General features: G+C 46.3%; 2 protein-coding genes and 1 non-coding gene across 4 annotated transcripts in view; 2 read left to right on the forward strand and 1 right to left on the reverse strand.

Annotated features, from left to right (window-relative positions):
• Positions 1-20,833, reverse strand: part of LOC119433879 (uncharacterized) — a 143,820-nt gene that overhangs the window by 15,729 nt on the left and 107,258 nt on the right. The window lies entirely within an intron of this gene.
• LOC119432382 (uncharacterized) overlaps positions 2,774-20,833 on the forward strand; it is a 43,055-nt gene continuing 24,995 nt past the window's right edge. Inside the window, exons 1-2 of one of the 2 annotated variants that reach the window (XM_049659182.1) lie at positions 2,774-3,081; positions 7,003-7,089. In XM_049659182.1, coding sequence (XP_049515139.1) covers positions 2,922-3,081; positions 7,003-7,089 — 247 coding nt within the window. In that variant the 5' untranslated portion in view covers positions 2,774-2,921. The remainder of the gene's footprint in view (positions 3,082-7,002; positions 7,090-20,833) is intronic. The other variant, XM_037699548.2, reaches the window with a different exon arrangement.
• Positions 15,116-15,187, forward strand: Trnaa-ugc (transfer RNA alanine (anticodon UGC)). Its single transcript has one exon. It is a non-coding gene; the product is annotated as a tRNA-Ala (tRNA).

Here is a 20,833-nt window from a genome sequence, read left to right on the forward strand (position 1 = left end):
TTGGGAAATTCGCATGCGCAAGTTGGAATCAGCTAGCGCAACACAGGGGTAATTGGAGATCGCAGGGAGAGGCCTTCATCCTGCAGTGGACATAAATATAGGTCGATGATGATGAAACCGCTTCTTATCTCCCTGGACATGTTAAATCGTATCTGAGTAATAAAGTTTTTCTATACACTCCATCCGGTCGAATATATATTTCCAGATGAACGTTTGTTGCATTTTTGTTTCGGTGGGTATTTGGTTCACTAAATTCATGGACGATGGATCGTGCAGATCCTGCTCTTCGACACTTAAAAACAATACACATGATAACAATTAAAATTTTAGAGAAGCAGTTTTTTTAGAAGCAGTTTAGAAAGGGCACTACGCCGTACGGCGATATGAATTCAAAATGTTCATGGTTCATTTTTTTTATTGCGATAACTCCAAGCGCATTTCTGCCGTCGCCGTGAGGTTTCGTATCAAGTCCAACGGCGATAAAATCGTCGCCGCGCGCCATATGCTGTATTTGCGAGAGAACGCGCGCGAGGGAGGCGCGCTTTCACACAGAGCGAACGCAAGGCGGAGAGCAAACACGACTTCTTCCGTCGTTCGAAAGGCTGTGGATAGATGGGAGGGAGAGAGGGAGGCGACGTTTAGCTGCGGCAATAAATGCGTATCTTGCGACCGGGCGCAAGGGGAACTGGCGACTCAATCTCCCACGCAAAAGAAGGAAAGCGGGAAGGCAGCGCTGGAGGGAGGGGGGCGGCTTCTATAGAGTCACTCTAGCGGCTTCTACTCTGCCAAAAACTGCGTTCTTGTACTTTGCGCGACTGCGGCCTGTCGCGTGCACCGTATCGTGAATGCGATCTCCACACGACTCTTATTACCTTTGTATGCGCTGTGCTTTCGCCGCTCAGGTTCCGTTGAAGAGATAGACCGCACGAACCTTCGGTCACTGCTGCCACCACTCTTGCTCACGCCAGACGCTTGCTCACGCCAGCGTTTTGACAGTGGTTGACTGCGGTCATCGAGTGTGAACTATTCATGTTTGCTTGTGCGCGCTGACACCATGCTTGTTAATTCAGTTAGTAAGCGAATGTGTCCAAGTTTATGCAGCCGATAAAACTACTATCATTACTCCGTATAGCTCTCTACAAGTAAATTGGCTATCGCAATTGATGCTTTGCCTTTCGGGCAAAACTGCGACTTTATTTTTGGCGCTTAATCACTGGCTCGAACGCCACCTTTATCAGTCGGATCAGATGCTCGGATGATAAGAAAATAATGAGAAATGAGAGAGAGAGAGACGTTTATTAATTGAAGAAAAAATAGAGAAATATATGTGCATATATTAAAAAGCAACCCCAGTGATCGTTCCGGCGACGTGCCTAGATTTGGTCAATTGTTTCGCTCCTGTAGAGCAGCAAGCTGTCGTATATAGCATTGCGGTCGGCAGAGGTTCCTCGAAGAAATTAAATGGGACGTTACAAAGTACAGCGTTTGTGCAACAAGTGTTCTCTTTTCTCTCTCATGTCTCCACTACACTCTAAGATTTCATTTATTTATTTATTTATTTATTTATTTATTTATTTATTTATTTATTTATTTATTTTCGTGCCCTCGTAAGATGGCAGTGATCCAGCTTCACTTTCCCACTAGGACGCCTTCTCCATTGCAGACTTTTATTTATTTTATTTTTTGAACTCCTCGAGTTCATCAAACGTATTTTCACTGTCATAACTAAACGATCTCGCTTATCTCATATCTGAATAGATAAGACTTTTTTTTCTTTTTAAGTAGCTAACTGAATATTAAAAAAGAAACTCATCAGAGCGGTTGCATAACGTTCCTACTTAGGAGATAAACAGAGTAGACTTAATCGCACGCACTTTTCGCATCAATCACACGGCTGTACTTCAGTGACGCATTATTCACATGCATTTTGCAGAGCAAATCTAACTTCCGGCTGAAGGAGGAACTAGTGCGTCGATTGGCCTTTGTAAAAATCCTGACAGCAAAGGGCATAAAAAAAATGTGATGTTCTCCCCCTCGTGCACATAAATGTGCAAACCGTTTCTCTCTCTCGACCCTTTCTTTCTTTCTTTCTTTCTTTCTTTCTTTCTTTCTTTCTTTCTTTTTTTGTGCATCGCACATTTTACAATAAGATTAGTAAAAAGCCCATAAAACGTTATTATTACACTCCGCTGTAAAAGGCTGGAGTCATGAGAGTACCCTAATACCAATCTTTACAGTATCAGATCCTGAAAGCTTGAGTCACACGGGACAACTAGAGATAGGGCAACTGCACAAATCGATATCTCTAGAAAAGGCCTTCTAATTCTTAAAGTGAATTTAAATATGCGATAATTACGCTCATGTTAATGACTACGACGACCACTTCTCTACGGCCGTGCTGAGAACACTGAAAATTGCGTGTCCTCCTGGAACGTTCAATACCTGGAATGCTTACGTAAGGCTCACTGAGCGAGCAAATGAAATGAACTGCTAAATCTCGCATCTGTGCGGTGACGCACGCACATGCACCATAGTTGCAGATCCCCCGCTATATAGAGCTGCTACGACACTCCTCATACTTTTCTTTGTGCTTCTTGTTTTGTCTTCCTCGGGAAACATACTGTATACGGGCTGCCATTGTTCAAGCGAACGCGCTTTCAAACAATGCCGCTTGACCGTGACGGCTTTCTGCGATCGATTGTCCAGTTGAACAAGAAAATGGATTCTCGAGGGAAAAAAAAAAAAAAAAAGACAAAGAGGAACCGTTTGCTGCTGTACCGACGTTTCTGCGCCGTTCCGAGGCGGGGGGAGCACGATATTTGTCCGCGACCGTCGTTCGAGCGAAACGAAGAAGTTCGGATTTTTTGTCTTGGACGTGCATCGCGAAGTGGCTGCGCGGGAATACCGATCTGCTTATAGGGATGGTGTTTGCGTTAGCGAGGAGTGCTCTGGAGAGCGTTAAGGACGCAGCAGCGCCTCTGACGGATAATGTGCTCACTCGCACCGTTGCCGCTGCACCAGGAGCTGTCCTGGGAGCAGCGAGAGAGTACGTCGTCGAACCCGTTACCGAAGCGGTTGTCAGTAAGTCTCTTCGAGAACGAACTATAATACAGTCCCTGAAATATTTCGAGGCAAAAGCACACCAGGACTCGGCGTTTGCGTGTATAGTACTTTACGTGTTCACTCGTACATAACCTTGCACTCTCAAAGTCACACTCCTTGAAGACATTCGCTTAATTCACAAGCTCTAGACTGTTTACAGCAATGCCATCACCTTTGTCCCACCTTCACATGATCACATATTTAGATCCCATATTTTCTAGCTTTTTCTTTGTTTTCCCTTTCCCCGCCCTCCTCCTCAATGCTAGGACCTTTTGTCCCTGACATTGTGTCCCTGATGTAGGCGCCTATACTTATATGCCGGCAGATATTCTCTGTCGGCGTATTTTCAATACCTTTAATAAAGAGCTTTCTCTCTCTCTCTCTTCTAGTGACTGCAGCATGCAGTTACTACCTCTCACTGACTCTTATTCTTTACTAGTTATGTCTGGGTGAGTAGTTACCCTAATCGGCTGTTTCAAAATGCTCATTGTAAGCATCATCACTAAATATAGTTAAGTGATGCAGTCACTATAACGGGGAAAAATGCGGCTCTCGTTTCTCTATTTAACCTTATTGTTTTGTTTTACAATCATCATCACCGTCATCAGCCAGTCCACTACAGGACGGAGGCCTCTCCCAGCGATCTCCGATTACTCATGTCTTTCGCTAGCTGATTCCAAGTTGTGCCTGCAAGTTCCCTAATTTCATCACACCACCTAATTTCTTGCCGTCCTCAATTGCGCGTCCCTAACTTGGCACCCATTCTGTAACTCTAATGGTCCGCGGGTTATATGCCCCACGCATTACACTTCCTGTCCAGTTCCGTTTGCCCCTTTTAATGTCAACCATTTATAATGTCAACTCGGGTGAGCATGAAGCGAGCGAGATCGTGGCTTCGCTTGATGCTTGCGCACCTGTGATGCACAAGAAATTACGTCATGGACGTCTACTATGGGCGTGGCGGTTATGCTCTTCAGCTGTTCACTTGCGGGCTTTTCTGCGTGAAAGTGGCCGGAATTCATCACGCCGTAAATATTAGCAGCGCCAGCTATTTGCATTTCTGGAAACGCTGAAGATCTCTTCGGGCGACGCGTTTCAAGTCTTCCATTGGAATCAGTGCCACAGGTTTTTTGGTTAAAAATTTAATTATTCTAATTTTCATAATTACTTGCCTAATTACTACATCGATCCATCTTCAAATGTATGACTCTATCGTAAAATCAATATAAAGAAAATCATTTAACTATGTCGTCTTTGCCTATTTTAAAGGAATTTTTGGTGCATTTCGTGAAACACCCCGTGTAGAACGGCTCTTTGATATGTATGCCACTTCCATTGTTATAATTAGCTCAATTCTATGGTAAAACAACCAACCTCTCTACATGCATTTCATAGTTTACGAAAATGCATTCGATTCAGTAGAGATACCAGCAGTCATAGAAGCATTGCGGAATCAAGGAATACAGGAAGCATACCTGAATATCATGAAAACTGAAAATGTTCATCAAGAAAGGGGCTGAGATTAAAGTCATGATTCAAGCGGTGCATGAGCATAAATAGTGCATGCTATTAAAAACGCCCGTGTGCTTGCGTTGTAGTGCACGTTAAAAAAACCCCAGATGGTCAAAATTAATCCGGAGCCCTCCGCTACGGCGTGCCTCATAATCAGAACTGGTTTTGGTACGTAAAACCTCAGAAAGAAGACACGTCGCATAAGATGTAAATACACGCAATTGTACGCACCGTATTTAGTTGAGTAACATTTCATTAATCACTTCATTGAAGCCTCGCTTCACATAAATATTAACCAGGCCGATATCCAGTTGGCTACCCCGCACGGGAAAGGGGGAAAAAAAGGGGAAAAAAAGAGAACGACAAGAGAAGAGATAGCTCACGCTCGCAGTAGAATGCAGTGTGTGTGTTTCGGGTGTTTCTTCTTTCTTTTCTTTTTACACATTTTTCTTAAACGTCCGAGGCAGGTAGCACAATGGTAGTTCTTGATCTGTATTACTCAAAGAGGCGGACATTACTCGCGCGAGAAATCTAAATGCACAATCAAATAAGCAACAAACTATTGCGAACTAACCTTTTCAGCTAATTACGTTGTGGCACATGGTACAATTTGCGAACTGCAGCCACAAGGAACGAATTCGGACTATTACACCAATTTCGAGATAATAGTTTCCAAGTGCGAGTCGAAATGCATTAGCGCTCCAGTTATTTTTGACCTTCAATGAACGAAAAAAAAAAGCGTTTTGTTAAAACGCTAAGTGGAACAACAGTGTATTTTACAGCGAAGCTGTCTATGGCTTGGATCCGGGATTTTATGACGTCAGCGCGAAAAAACTATCATCATCAGTAATGGCTCGAGCCTCGGCGTAAGCGCGCGAACGCGCTCGTGCCACTGCTCACGCGTTTGCCATCGTCGTCGTCTTCTTCCACAGCTGACTCCGTGGCCGCTCATCATTCTAGCGTAGAATTTCACTTCTCTTCTGTTGTCGTAATGGGGAGGCCGCGTTTACGGGGGTATGAGTCATTCATTGTCTTACATGGACATATTTCATAACAGAGGTGATACCCGAATGTGTGTGCGTTAGTACCTATCGTCACGGTGACCACCGATCACGACAATATGTTCATACCTTAATTTGTTCGAAATTCTTTCACCTCTGTGTCGTGCGCTAGCTAAACAGCTTCGCTGGTAATCCACCTTCACAGAGTGGAATGGTTCATGAACTTTAATTTTTTTTACCGAAATTTGACTGCGCTTAAAAAATTGTGTGAGTTTCAAAATTTGTTCTAAATGAATGTGGCTTGTGAAATCACTGGCTGCAATTCATAAGTTTCAATATGCATTCTAATGTAATTAGCTAAAAGGTTGATTACTCAAATTGTGTTAATTAGTGAAGTGTATTTTATATGTTTTGCAAGTAATGTCCAACTCATCGATTAATTCAGCTCAATGCTTAGATATGCGCTATAAGCCACAGGCGTATAAAAAAAATTGTGTCACGTTCAAATAAGATCACCTGGTACATCATATAAGCTGTTTCCTTGGCTTCATTGTCTGTTGGCTTTATGTGGTTATGTATCCGATACTTGTTATTTTAAAAACGCTATTAAGAATTTTGAGAATGCTATTACAGCGTGTGCGTATACCTTTCTGGGTTGACGGTGGATGCGGCGGTGCAGTCGGAACATTTGAGTGTCTAATTTCAAGTATGGTAAATGCAGCCCTGGGAAGGAATTACTCCGCGACGCCACTGCACTCAGGCTTTTGTGGAATGTGACGCGTCAATTATCTAGCATTTAAAATGCTACTGACATGATATTTCCTGCAATTCACGTTTTTTTTTTTTTGCGTCAGATGAAGGTGCTAGACCTCTAAATCTCAGAAGGAATAGTGACAGCTTAAGCCTAGGAGCACCATAAACAATTTAATGTAACATCTTTTCTACAGCCAGCTTCGATTTCATTTCCCAGGAGGATACTGCGTCGTGACGTCAAGACACAGTATGCGATCACGTGGGAGCCTGACATTGCGACGTTTTGACACCTGCCGTCGGCCCGCTCGGTCATCCTCTATGGTGCTACATCGCTACTCACAATGAGTAGCAGCATACGAGGCGACCGAGTGAGCCCGAGTGAGTGTCAAGACGTCGCAATGTCAGGCTCCCACGTGATCGCATACTGCGTTGTAACGTCACGACACAGTATCATCCTGGGAAACGAAACCGAAACTGGCTGCAGAAAAGCTGTTATCATAAATTATTAACGCCGCTCTGAGGCTTGTCACGATTCTTTCCAGGGTTTAGAGGTCTCGGACTTTCACCCAACGGCGGCAATGAATCGTCGAAAACATTACGTCAGTACCCCTTAAATCACTGCCTTTATTTACAGATCTCCCGTCGACTGCCGTGGCAGCGCCGAAACTCGTGCTCGAGGCTGTGAAGAACACAACTACAGTGATCAGCGTGGGAGTGAAAGGCAAGTACACAACATGAATGTAGTCGGTGTATATAGACATCACCTATTGTAAGACATCGTAGCCACTGAGTTGGCTCAGTGAATATAAGGGTGTTTTCTTTTGATGCGAAAGCGTCAAATGGCTCACGGAGCAAATAAGCCGCGGCGAACCCGCATCTCGAGCGCGTTTCGCAGGAGTTACCATTGGCTGCGACGCCACGTCACGAGCTGTGCCTCGACGGAGCAGAGCGGGCGAAAGCCTGCAGGCCGACAGCGCGCCAGGTGCATGTTGCGTGAGGGGAGAGGGCATCGCCGTGACGCCACGTAACCCTCGCTCTCGGCACGAGCGCTCCTCGACGGAGCAGAGCCAACGCCTCCTAGATAGCAGACCTGTGCACTCTGCTTTATGAAGTCATGCTACTTGGGCAGAAATTTCCACTGTCAAGGCCGGCATGACCAAAGCGGTGACGTCAAAATCACCACGGCTTACTTGGGAGCGTCCCCATAGATTAAATGGCAGTATTTCTATAGTGCTCTTCAATCCATGACATTTGATGAGCGTTTGCTCCAGCGTTTTATCCAGCATTAGTGCTCTTCTATCCATGACGACACGGATCGAAGAGCATTAATACTGTGTCAAACGTTGGATCAAACGCTGATCAAACACTGACGCTGGATGAAACGCTGACAGTATGCGGTCATGGATCGAAGAGCACAGGCCTTGTGCTATCCAGGAGGCGTTGGCAGACCGAAATGTACGAGATTTTATTTTCAAAGACATTAATTTACTTTGTTCACAGGAACCTCCCTGAGAAATTTAATGTCAATCCGAGCATTATTTGACGTATTTTTACTCTTTGCGCCGTCGGCCATTTTTGATATCTCTCGGTCACGCCGACGGATTTTCGCGTAATGGGGCATATAATGCTCTCGCATTAAAAAAAAAAAAAAACTGGATTTACGTTTTGTTATCGCAACGGACACACAACAATTGGAGAGGCTGCCAAAACAAATATTTGTTATATCAACTTGGTTTGACGTACAGCCAGAACACGAAAATATGTGACAAACATTTAATGCTATTTACGTGCACAAGACATCGCACAACACGAAGGTCCGAAAGTCATCATGCAGTACTAGTGTCATGTTCATTCCATTGGGTTGAAACACCACCTGGCTTTCCCTCCACACCCTACCTACAGCACAGTTCACGACCTAGCATATTCAGCATATTTTTCAACTGGAGCATATTTTCACGACGTAGCGAGGGGCAACTCAAGACATGAGCGGTGCCGTCAACGTAATTGGGGGAAATTTGTCCACTTATACCTCATAGACAAACGTACTGCAGGCAAAATAGCAGATGACTACGTTCACACCTATGTTCACCTTCGTTGTTCGCCGCTTCAAACCAAAAAGTCGCAGTTTAGCCCGAAAGGCGAAGCATCAATTGCGATAGCAAATTAGTAGACAGCTATACGAAGTAAGGATATTAGTTTTATAGGTCGTATAAACATGCAAACATTTGCATACTAACTAAATTAACAAGCACGGTATCACACGTGCACAGGTAAGCATTAACACATATCACTCGATGACTTCGGAAACTCGCTGTCAAAACGATGGAGTGAGGAAGCGCGGGAACAGCAGCGAGAGAATTGACCTTCGTACTGCATCTCACTTCAACGTGAACTAAACGTCAAAATCACAGCGCATGCGACGCTACCGACACTCGGCGCACCTTGTCCACATGGCAGATCGCTCTCAAGATACGGTGCCCGGCACCGCGGCCAGCGGGGCACAAACAGATCCGAGGCGCCGCCGTGGTTCACGTTCTCCCGTGCGGCGGCGCCACAGTCCGAGGGCCCAGCTGCCCTGGAAAATGAGTTACGCTTCCGCCCCCACCTTCCTCCCTCGCGCACGCGAGATTGAGCCGCGATCGTCAGCTGACCCTCGCAAGCTTTCACTCGCGCATACAGCATACGGCGCGAGGCGACGATGTTATCGTGCTTGGACTTCATACGGAACATCACGGCGACGGCAGAAATGCAATTGCTATCGCAATAAAATATTGGCAAATTAACTGCCTTGTCTGTTATTGCGATAGCAATTAAACGAATACGCGTTCGCGCTGTCGCCGTTGGAGTCGTCGTGCGTTCCCACTATATCGACGGCCCATGCGCCTCAAGATAGCGGTAGAGTGTGTCCAGAAACGCGGAGCTCGTTTGGCTGCAAAAATGCAAAAACGACGAAGCAGATAGACGTACCGTCAACGCTCCGCTCAATCGGCTTGGTGGTGGAGCCAGGGCACCTTCTGCCTTCCACTGCTGGCATCAACATTGTTCGCAGGCATACGCTATACATCACTAGGCTCCGAATTGGCAGCAACGTCTGGTTTGCATCCGTAGAACGGATCCAAATTTGAAACTACTTGGCTGTTAAAGTGCTCGCTTATAGCTTTCGTTCTGAGCGGCTGGTATGCACTGTTATGAGTGGAACGTAAAGTAAACGTCAAGCTAACGCTATCTAAAATTTCACTGGTTGCTGACAACGCCGACGGTTTCCCGTCGGTCTCATTTCGTGCACCATCGAAATCAGATGCCTGCAACACCACTGGCGGCGCTCCTAGGCACTACAGCGCTGTGAGACGCCTGATATAGGTAGTTGCCAGGGCGATGTTCATTTTGCCTTGCGAGCTGCGTCGTGCCAACATGTCGCAGCCGCGCATAGTTTCAACACCGTCTGGGAGTTCGAGCGCAACGTTAAACTTTCCTATCGCTGTCAATGTTGTCCATCAATTTTTGAGAAAGTTCACGCCAACAGAGCTGGTCCAAAAAAGAAGAAAAGAATGTTTTGTTCACACGGAATGTACGGCAGCGCCGTCGCATCTTCGTGACGTCACGCTGTGCTGTTGTTTGTACCCATAAGTATGTACGCACGGCGGAACGGTTTACATGAACGTTCGAATATTTTTCACAGGTAGAAATGGACTAAATTGTAACCTATAGGAGCCAAAGACCACAGTTCGGAAGTTGCAAAAAGTGTTGCTAAGCCACAATGACCAGAATACGAAAAAAAAAAGAACTCGGCGCTAATGCAATGGTAAACTCGGCGGTAATGCAGTTCCACTCAATGTGAAAGCTGGGGAAGTGCGGAGCAGTGATTCGCCGGCGTTTCCCTTGTGTTAATCTTGTTCTATCCTGCGTTTAGCTTGTGTGTAGCAATCCATCATCCGCTTTGACACCTGTGCTAAGGCACAACTGGTGCGGAAACCACCACGCACATGGAGCCAAAGCCATTGCTGATGATAGAAGCAATTTTAACGAATTTCCGTTAATTAATGTGCTTAATGCTTGTTTAATCCTGTCTTTTAAATTATTATGAATCATGTCAGTTTAGTTTGAACCGGTTTTGATCAATTCTGCACTTGTTTTGACTCTGTTTTCAGCACTCGTTTTTGAGCGTGAACTTGTGACAGACGCCGACAGCCCGCGGGCCCCTAAAGTGCTTCGCACTTAAAAGAAACATGAAAATTATTACGTCACACTGACTTACCGGCGGGTTCGGCGCGAAATTCAAAAACTGCAAATTCGCACTATCGTTTTTTCCTCTCGTAATTGGTCCCCTTAGAGCTACTATGAACGAAAATAGATTTTCGAAAGGCTGCAATATCAGTATAAGCCGATTTAGCGGTTTTATTTTGTGCCACTTAAACCTCCATGTCCTGCTGATTTCCTCTCTTCTTATTCGACGGCTACCAATGCGTCCGTCTTCCATACAAGCATGGAATATACAAAATATGTCGGCTCCCCTGTTTACACGAGCGTGTTTTGAGAGAGCTGACAGAACGACCTCTGCGCACACGTTGCGCCTCTCCTTCGAGAAAAAGACGGCTGTTGCTATATCTGTCACAAAGTGACAGGTGTCCACTTGGATGGCTTGGCCGCGATCGCTCTCAATTACCTTTGTCTCTTGAAACTTCTCGTGCGACTCTTTGTACACTATAAACCCATCGAAAAAAAAAACAATTCCCGTATCAAGTAATACCATATAACATCGATTGCGCTCCCATATAACATATGGGGCAAGTCTTAAATGAATGTTTGGAAATCCAATATAAAAAGGACCGCGTGTTTCTATACATATGCCACTTGCCTCATATGACAATGGAAACATACCGGAAGTTATATCGGGTCCCAATACGTTCACATAATCACTTGGGACTTGCCTTACATGCTACACAAGAACATGACCCATACGGGTCCTTAAGTGGGATTCCCATGCGTTAGTTTATTACTATGGGACGTGACCCGCGTTATATATGGGAACATGCCCTATATGATATATACGGTTTTTTAAGAAGTATCGATATATGTTCGTATAATCATACGGGACTTGTCCTATGTATGAGAACATGCGGGTTTTCATATGGGAACTCCCAGATGTTCATGTGGGATTATTGGATATGCGTCATATGGCTTTTTTTATTCTATAGAGAATGCACATTGTCTCCGCTCCTTTTCGAAATTAACTCGGAGGCGATTACAGTCGAATCCAAAAGTAATGAAGCCAGACAGAGTGAATTATTCATATATATATATATATATATATATATATATATATATATATATTGTATATATCAAACTCGGGGCATTCGTTGACAGGTGAGAAGCCGCTTCGCCCAACGCCGGTATACTGTGCCGGCATTGGGGGAACTATAACTATAACGCATTCTGGGACGATAACTTTCGGCGATACCATCACCTCGGCCATAAGGCGCGTTCTGATACGCTGGTCGAGCAAAACCGGATGAGCTGAATGGCTGGTTGAGTACTACGTCACGCGAAGGCAATAGTATCGCCGAAAGTGATCGTCCGAGAATACGTCGCCAGGTCTACACATCGAGAATGCTATTCTCAGTAACCCTAGGAACACTTAAAGGCATAGTCAAAATTTGCTCCCTACTAAGCGTATTTTTGTTCTTACTAAATGTATTGTTTTCTGGCTTCTATTCCCCGCTTGAGATATACCAATTCGTATATAACGAACGCATCGCAAACGTTCGTTTACTTACCTTGTATATAGGCGAGTTTAGGTAGTATAGAATTACCCGATACACCGAACTATCTTTAGCGCATAAGCCAGTTCGTTGTAACTACGTTCATCCCGGTTATAAGGTCGAATGCATGCGGAACTGAAAGTGGTTTGAGCATACTGTTGCCGTCGGCTTTCATGAAAAATTGACACAAATTTGACCTACACCGTTGCCTCGTCCCACGTGACGAAACGCACAATGCCGCGAGTTGACATTAAAATAAAGGACGCAGCGTCAACCTGCCAATCTACCACGCGATGTTACAATTTCACCTTTGAACAGGGCAGTCCAACTTCTCAGTACACTCGTCAATTTCAGTATGTGCGTCTGAATTACGAACGAATTCAGTTCTATTTGTTTTTTCGGCGAATCCGTGGTCCAGTGAGATGCTACCTTCAGCGTCTAACTGAGGCATATAAACAAACAAACAAACAAACAAACAAACAAACAAACAAACAAACAAACAAACAAACAAACAAACAAACAAACAAACAAACAAACAAACAAACAAACAAACAAACGAGAGAAAAAGGTTTCCGCGTTCGTAACATACCATTCGGTAAATGCTATAGACTTGAAAAACCATTACGCGTCCATGAGGCAGGCTTCAGGTCTTAGGAAGGTATAGAGAGATCGAAAGCAAGGAGAAGAAAGGCAGGGATGTCAACAATGCAGACGAGCGTCCCGTTTGCTACCCTACACTGGGGGAAGGAAGGTATGCACTCCTCCATATGTCCGGGATCTGGCGCTGAGCCGTGCTCCCTCAAGGGCTGCAGAAGATAGCGCCAACCTTTCCCTTTCCCTCAAGAACCACTTACCTACCTCTTAAAAGAGCTGCGTTCACTCGTATTAATCTAGTTCGACATAAGTTCCATTGCAAGTGAAACAATTTAGTAAATCTGCTCCGCTCGGTCTCGTTGGCAAGAAGCTCAAGCTAATGAACAGCAAACGCTCAAAGACGTTCATTTCACATAGGTTTCACTTACACTCGATGAGAACCCAAGAATAAGTACAAGCTTCTGCTAATGTTATAAATGCTCGACTAATCGTAAAATAAAAGCTCGTTGTTTCAAGCCAAAACTTTTAGCTTTGGCTGAGCAGTGATATCAGGATCAGCCTTTCAATTTTTCCAGGACGTTTAGGTTCCATCCCAAAGCAGCGACACAAAGGCCGCGATCTGCACGGAGGAAAACGTCGTTTTAAACACACAATACCGTTCCACGTCACTGAAGCATAGCAAGCCTAATGGGCAGGCCAGCTATGCAAATTGTGTTTGAGTTGGACAGCGTGTATGTATATATACTTATTCTTAGGTTGTCACCGACTACAGAAAGTGGAACATTTTTGCAAGTACGCTCCGCTTACTCGGTGGAACTTATGCGCAACAAGATTAAGAGTGTCATTGCACGCGTAATGTACTCGTATCTGTTCACTCTATCAGACGCTGCATACCAACCCATTCCCATGCGGAATACTTTACAAGTTTCCATAGAACAATTGCATTCAGGTGTCGGCACTGTGCCATGTGTATTGAAAACGCGAGATAGGTGCGCGCGTTCATGCGTGCGTCTTGAAACCGTTAAGACAGGCGCTTGCGTTCATGTCCTGCTGATAATCTTTTTGAGCTGAATATATAGCTCAGATAAGCATTTTGTGCGGTTCTCCAGTGTTTCTGTGAACAAAACAAAAAAGAAGAAAAGAATGATATATATATATATATATATATATATATGTATATATATATATATATATAGTAGTAACTGGATTTTTCAATGGGCCAAGCGTATTTAGGAAAATCAGAAGCACAACTTCGCGGTTATCTTAGGTTTATTATTTACCCAACAGTTTCGGTCGGTGGACCGACCTTTCTCAAGGGATGAAAAAGGTTTCCTATATATATATATATATATATATATATATATATATATATATATATATATACTAAATAAAGGAAGCACGCAGCTGTGCTTTGTTCTGTCAAGTGGTCAGGGGTGCAGACAGCCTCACAGTTGCAGCTGGGCTACGCCGTACTGGATGACTCGTCACTAAAGTTTGATTGCGCATGCATTCTTTAAAGGGAAACTTGAACTCATTCTTTAGAATCTCCAGAATCCAGAATAGACTTCTGGAGTTTTTCATGTTGCTCTGTGTAATTTTCTCATTCACACTCCTAATTTAATTACAGTGATTGAGAAGTTGATTCATTAATGAAGACTAACTATCTAATTAGAAGTAATGAAAAAAATAATCTGAGTATATCCATGCGACGGCAAACAACATTACCTTGGTTCTGTCCAGCTACGTAGCATTTGCATATTTTTAACGCTTGACTCAAGTTAAGCGAAATACTTGCGCAGTCCTCTAGAATGATCGAGTGTGTGTGTCACCGTGACACGGGTCATACTTCTCTGCGCATAGGCCTCTCATTTCATCGACAACCGTCGTACATATCCTTCCTTCACGCGACATCGCGGCATCGACGTCTGATCACGCCTGCTGATTTGGTGTTTGCATTTAATCACCCTAGCTTGAGAATGGTGTATAGTGCACAAGTATAAACATCACATGAGATTAAAGATATAGATACCGATATGTAAAATCGGCACGTAAATTAAGCGGGGATAACTATAATTCGTATATACGACAACTACCGGATATCAAGAATGCGCGTAAAAGTCAGATATTGTTGCGCGATGAGGAATTTCTCCGCACAGAGCTGTAACAACACCGAATTTGCTCGCTGGAAGTTGCAAGTGGAAATTATCGGGTTTGCTACTGACCGCCATTACGTGCTGTCTGATGGGTACACACATACGATAGCGCACGTCTACGAAAATGATTAATGTTCCCATTTACGTCCGCACATGCAAATACGAGCTGGGAATCCCGTCCCAAGGAAAGAAGCGACAGCAGTCCGGGCCACATGCGCGTACGGAGAGGGGCAGTCCGGACGGGGGTGTAGCTCAGTGGTAGAGCGTTCGCTTTGCATGTGAAAGGCCCCGGGTTCGATCCCCGGCACCTCCACGATTTTCTTTTTCCTCATCATTCTTTTTTTTTTTTTTTCTTTATCGTAAAGCAGATGAAATGACATACCCCATTGTCTTGCAAGACTCTGTGCTCGGGGTGTGAACAAGGTGAAGCCAGCGGCTGCACCTAAAGCCCCTTAGCTGCACCTGCGATAGAGTGGTTGGGAGCTAAACCCGCCGGATTCTGCGCAGCACATTTCAAATGCTTCTGCTCGTTTGCTGCGACAGCTAGGACGCTCGAAAGAATAAAAACTTATTGTTCCTGGCTAAAATATTGGCTTTGGGTTGAAGAATGAAATTCTTACTTTCTGTGGAGTTTGTGAAGACATTCAAAGTTCCACCCTGGAACTTGTGACACAAAGGGGCCCGTCGAGCATTACCCCTGCGGCCTTATGGCACACGTGCGACTTTACCTAATTCTGTGTACGAAGGTTCATCTTTTTGGCAGCTGGATGATATGACTGTATATATTCAACGTCAATTTATATAATGTGACAATTAGTTTATGTGTAACTGTGCGTTTCCGTGGGTCAATGTGGGTTTGTATTAGTGAGTGCAGACTCGGACATTTCTACGAAAACGTGCTGTGTATACAGTGCTCCGTACTTTCTATAGGCCTACACCACGGCGCTACGTCACGAAAATGCGGTGGCGCTGTTGTCGGAATTTAGTTTCGCTTGGTAGGCACTCCGCCGCCGAGCCGCCGCCCATGTCGCGCCTACCACAGCAGCCGCTGGGTTTCGCGGGTGTTTGTGCGGTTCCATCTGTGAGGTCTTTATTCTATGATTTTACAATGAAAGAAACGCAGTATGTGGACGAGCTGAGTTGCGTCGAAATACGCAAGAGACTAAAGTTTTCATAGGTTTCCTGTTGATGAAAACCGTCGCAAGCAATGGGCCGCTGCGGTAAAAAGCGAAAGTTGAATTATGATCCAGATCATCCATTATGCGCAATACATTTCGTAACCGTTAAACTTCTCTTTTATTTTGATTGGCGTGCATTAGTCGATCTTAGGATCATATACGATAGGATCGTTAATAGCGTGCCATTATAATTGCTTGCCGCACTGTGGGAAAGCTAGATTGGGATTAGCCTTGAATGTAGGTCGAGCGAGCAGATGCCCCACAAAACACGTCACCTTCGAATTTGTTTTCATCTCAAAGAATTGAGCCCCCAGCAGTGTAAATATCCTATCACACGTTCACATACGCAGGCAGCAGGGTCACAGCTGCGTTTATTGCAGTGTGGAAGTCATAAACGCGCCTAATCGTGTCAGTTAAATTTCGAGCGCGAAACAAAATGTACAGTGTTAGTACAGAGTTGGAGCGATCGGACGGCCGCGTACAACAGCTAGCTCACATAGCGCGGGCCTACACAGGCGGCGTCGCCGTAGAGCCAGTACCTCGCCGGTCCCATCACCGAGGCGATCGCTTCTATCACCGCTCACGGCGACGTAGAAATCGGCTACAGCTTGTTCTTAACATGAAATAGCGCTTAATAGAAAAAATATCTCGAATTTGCACGTGTTTCGTAAACCAGCGTCCCGTACTAAACCACTGGCGTGAACGGCATTTCGCCTCGCAGACGGGAACCAAACATCGGCCGTCTCAACGAGACGGCTCGGCTGGCTTGCAAGTACTACGTTTCGTTTGCTATTCGCACCAACGACACCAACAAAACCAATTCATTTAAGCCCACGTTAATCGTGTTGTCAAAAATAAGCGCACAATGATGAGCAGCAGGCCAGGTCGCAAGCGCTGTCGGCCGTCACTGCGGCGGTCAACGAGCTAGGCCTAGCGTCTCGTTCGGCCGTATACCGATGGGGGCGAGATGCAAGAACGTGTACTGGGTGCACATTAAAGAATCTCATGTAGTGAAACTAAATACGGCGCCCCCACTACTGTGTGCTTCATAATGAAATCGTGGTTTTAGCTCCCCCACCCCATTAAAAAAAAGATGCGCCATCCGCGCGTGCAAGCGGTGCATGGCGGCGAACGTGGGCGGAGCCAAACGTTGGGCGGAGCCAAACGTTGGGCGGAGCCTACGCGACGTCGCTATAGGGCCTAAAATATATCGACGGTGCCTACCGCTGTTTACAAACATGGTGTAGGTCTATATGCTATCGTCCTAGTAGAAGTGTAACTCAGTGTCAGTATCGTCTTTTGATCAAAAAAGATGTCGCAGTTTCACCTAAAAGGCGAAGCATCAATTGCGATGGCAAATTTGTAGAGAGCTATACGGAGTAATGATAGTAGCTTTATCAGCTGTATAAACTTGGACATGCAGCAGCACCGGTAACACGCAGAACTGTTGTCGACGCCGTCGGCGTTCTGCCCGCGTTCGCACAAAATGCGTGCGGCGTTGGTGGCTGTTGCCGGAGCCTCTGATATAAATAGGCACTTGGTGCCGCAGCTAAACGTCCCCTCCCTTCCCCCCCCCCCCCCCCCCCCCCCCACGGCCTTTCGTGCGTCAGAAGAAGGCGCATTTGCTATACATATATGGTGATTGTAAAGGAGGAAAGAGACGCCTACTTCTGCAGCCCTTAAGGGAGCACGGCGCAGAACGCGCGTTTGTTCTCCGCCGTGCGTTCACTCCCCGTGAAAGCGCGCGTCCCTCGCGTCCTTTCACTCGCACATACAGCGTTCGGCGGCGCGCGGCGACGATTTCATCTCCATTGACGTCATACGGAACCTCACGGCGACGGCGACGGCGACGCCGACGGCAGAAATCTGCTTTGGAGTGTCCATATAATTGCTATCGCAATAATAATTTTTTTCTAAACATGAGTGGCATTGAATCGAACGGAAGGAATCTTATATAGCGGCTTAGCATAACAGGTTGAAAAGGGCGTTTAACCCATTTTAGTGGGCACCATAGTTAAACCCTTACTATCTGGAAAGACGTGATGTTAATTGTCTCTATAAGTAAGTAAGACACTTTTATTGCGATAGCAATTATATGGACACTCCAAAGCAGATTTCTGCCGTCGGCGTCGCCGTCGCCGTGAGGTTCCGTATGACGTCAATGTAGATGAAATCGTCGCCGCGCGCCGCCGAACGCTGTATGTGCGAGTGAAAGGGTGCGAGGGACGCGCGCTTTCACGGGGAGTGAACGCACGGCGGAGAACAAACGCGCATTCTGCGCCGTGATCCCTTAGAGGCTGCAGAACGAAGCGTCTCTTTCCTCCTTTACAATCACCATATATGTAGCGGAAACGCGACTTCTTCAGACACGCGAAAGGCCGTGGTGGGGGGGGGGGGGGGGGGAGGCGACGTTTAGCAGCGGCACAAAATGCCTATTTATATAAAAAATGTCACAGTTTCGCCCTAAGGGCGAAGCAATGAATGCGATAGCAACACAGCAATGTCATACGAAGTAAGGTGAGCGGCTTTGGTAGCAACAACACGCAGAACTGTTGTCGACGCCATCGGCGTTTTGCCCGCGTTAGCTCAAAATGCGTGCGGCGTTGGTGACTGTTGCTGGAGCCTCTGATATAAATAGGCACTTGGTGCCGCAGCTAAACGTCGCCTCCCTTCCCTCCCCCTCCCCCACGGCCTCTCGCGCGTCCGAAGAAGGCGGGTTTGCTCTACATATATGGTGATTGTAAAGGAGAAAAGAGACGCCTACTTCTGCAGCCCTTAAGCGAGCACGGCGCCGAACGCGCGTTTGTTCTCCGCCGTGCGTTCACTCCCCGTGAAAGACGCGCCCCTCGCGCCCTTTCACTCGCACATACAGCGTTCGGCGCGCGGCGACGATTTCATCTCCAAATGACGTCATACGGAACCTCACGGCGACGGCGACGGCGACGCCGACGGCGACGGCGACGGCAGAAATCTGCTTTTGAGTGTCCATATAATTGCTATCGCAATAAAACGTTGTGAGGCGAGAAGGTGGCAAAGACTTCCGACGCTGCTCGACGAGTGTCCCGTTCTGATCTCGTCGAAAACCTCCTGGCCGCCCCCAGAGGCTCCTGCAACAGTCACCAACGCCTTTTGTGCGAACGCGGGCAAAACGCCGACGGCGTCGACAACAGTTCTGCGCGTTGCTGGTGCTGCTGCATGTCCAAGTTTATACAGCTGATAAAACTACCTTGAGTCGACCCCATAGCTGCTTTGCATACTACTCAGGGTTCCCCTACGGGAAGATGGTGTAATTGTTTTTCATCCCTTCGACATTGGCTCGAACGCCACCTTTATCATTAGGTGCAGCCATATGCTTGGCGCAATTAGCGATATATGAAGATGAGGAAAACAAAATGGAACGTTACACAGTACACCGTTTATGCAACAAGTGTTCTCGTTTCTTTTGCTTTGTCCGCTACACGCTAACCTTATTTATCTATTGATTTATTCATTAACGCGACAGCGTTAAGGGCCCCTTGTCGCAGAAAATCCGGCGTCGGCAACGAGCGTCGCGTGTCGGCGGGTAGCGGAAAAAAACATCCCCAACCACCCCGACCGCGCAGGCCCTCCACGTGGTGCACGGTTTTGGTGAACAAAACTTGAATTTCTCACAGTGAAATCCGTCAGAAAAATGCTAAAGTACGACTTTACCATTCGGCGTCGGATTCGCCGTCGGATTGTTTACCAATCGGCGTCGGATTGTAGTTTGAATGTACGAGAAAACCTAATTCTGCTACGAGAAAACTCAAACACAAACCCCTTTTCCAGAATTTCTACCAGACCTGCGCAAGTCGTGGCAATAGCAAACAATTAATAAAATAATAAAAAATGCGAACGGGTCCCGATAACGCTATCGCGTTCTGCTCTTACAGGCGAAGTTTAAGCGCTCTCCAAATTTTGTAGCGTTAGCTACACTGGCCTAGCCAAGCCCGTTTCGCGCGGCACATCAAGAGCCGTGCTGCGCATGCGCAAGGATCAGTGATGTCACACGGCTTGCGCACCGGAGCCACCGGAGCCGGCACCTCTCGCGCACTCCGCCGCCGCCGCGCGCGACTCACCGCCGCCGGTCTGCGCATTCCAGAGGAGTGACGTCGTAGCCGTGGTAGACGCACTGGCGCCGGCGCGCGCTCGCTGTGCAGTCGCCGTCTGACACTGCGCTGGAGCCGCTGCGCTTCTGACTGGCGTTTGCCAGTGTGGTATAGCCATGGAGAAGGAGAGCGCAAATGCTGCTCAACAGCGCAGAAAAACGGAGAAGCTTGACTCATCGGATACCGAAGTAGTTGCCTGGCAATTAGCGGTTGAGCGTAGGAGACAACCAGGAAAGCTAAGAATAATCAGCTGAACCTTTGCTAACGCTACGTATATCCTGGCATAGCCGAGCTAAGCCACTGCAACATTTTTTAGGGGCGAAGCTCCTTAAAGCGGCACCCTTTCGTCCCTCGTCGTAGTAGTAGTGTGTAACCAGTCTGAGAAAAATGAGAAAAAAATGTGGTTGATCCCTCTTATATAGGAATCGGTATAGAACACGAAAGTGAAACGTGTCTTCACAGAAGTAGTGTAATGTTTATTGCACATTGATATATAATGTTTATTGGTGTTTTGTGGCTAAAGCGCCCTTAGGCGTTGATGCACCCACGCTGACGCCTGGTGGCACGTCTCCTCCATCACGACTACCAACGTCGATGACCATGAGCAACCGTCGTGCATATGGAAGCTGCACTACGCTGCACACGCTAGCACAA

Source organism: Dermacentor silvarum, chromosome 11 (genome assembly GCF_013339745.2).
Source record: "Dermacentor silvarum isolate Dsil-2018 chromosome 11, BIME_Dsil_1.4, whole genome shotgun sequence".
Taxonomy (NCBI): domain Eukaryota; kingdom Metazoa; phylum Arthropoda; class Arachnida; order Ixodida; family Ixodidae; genus Dermacentor; species Dermacentor silvarum.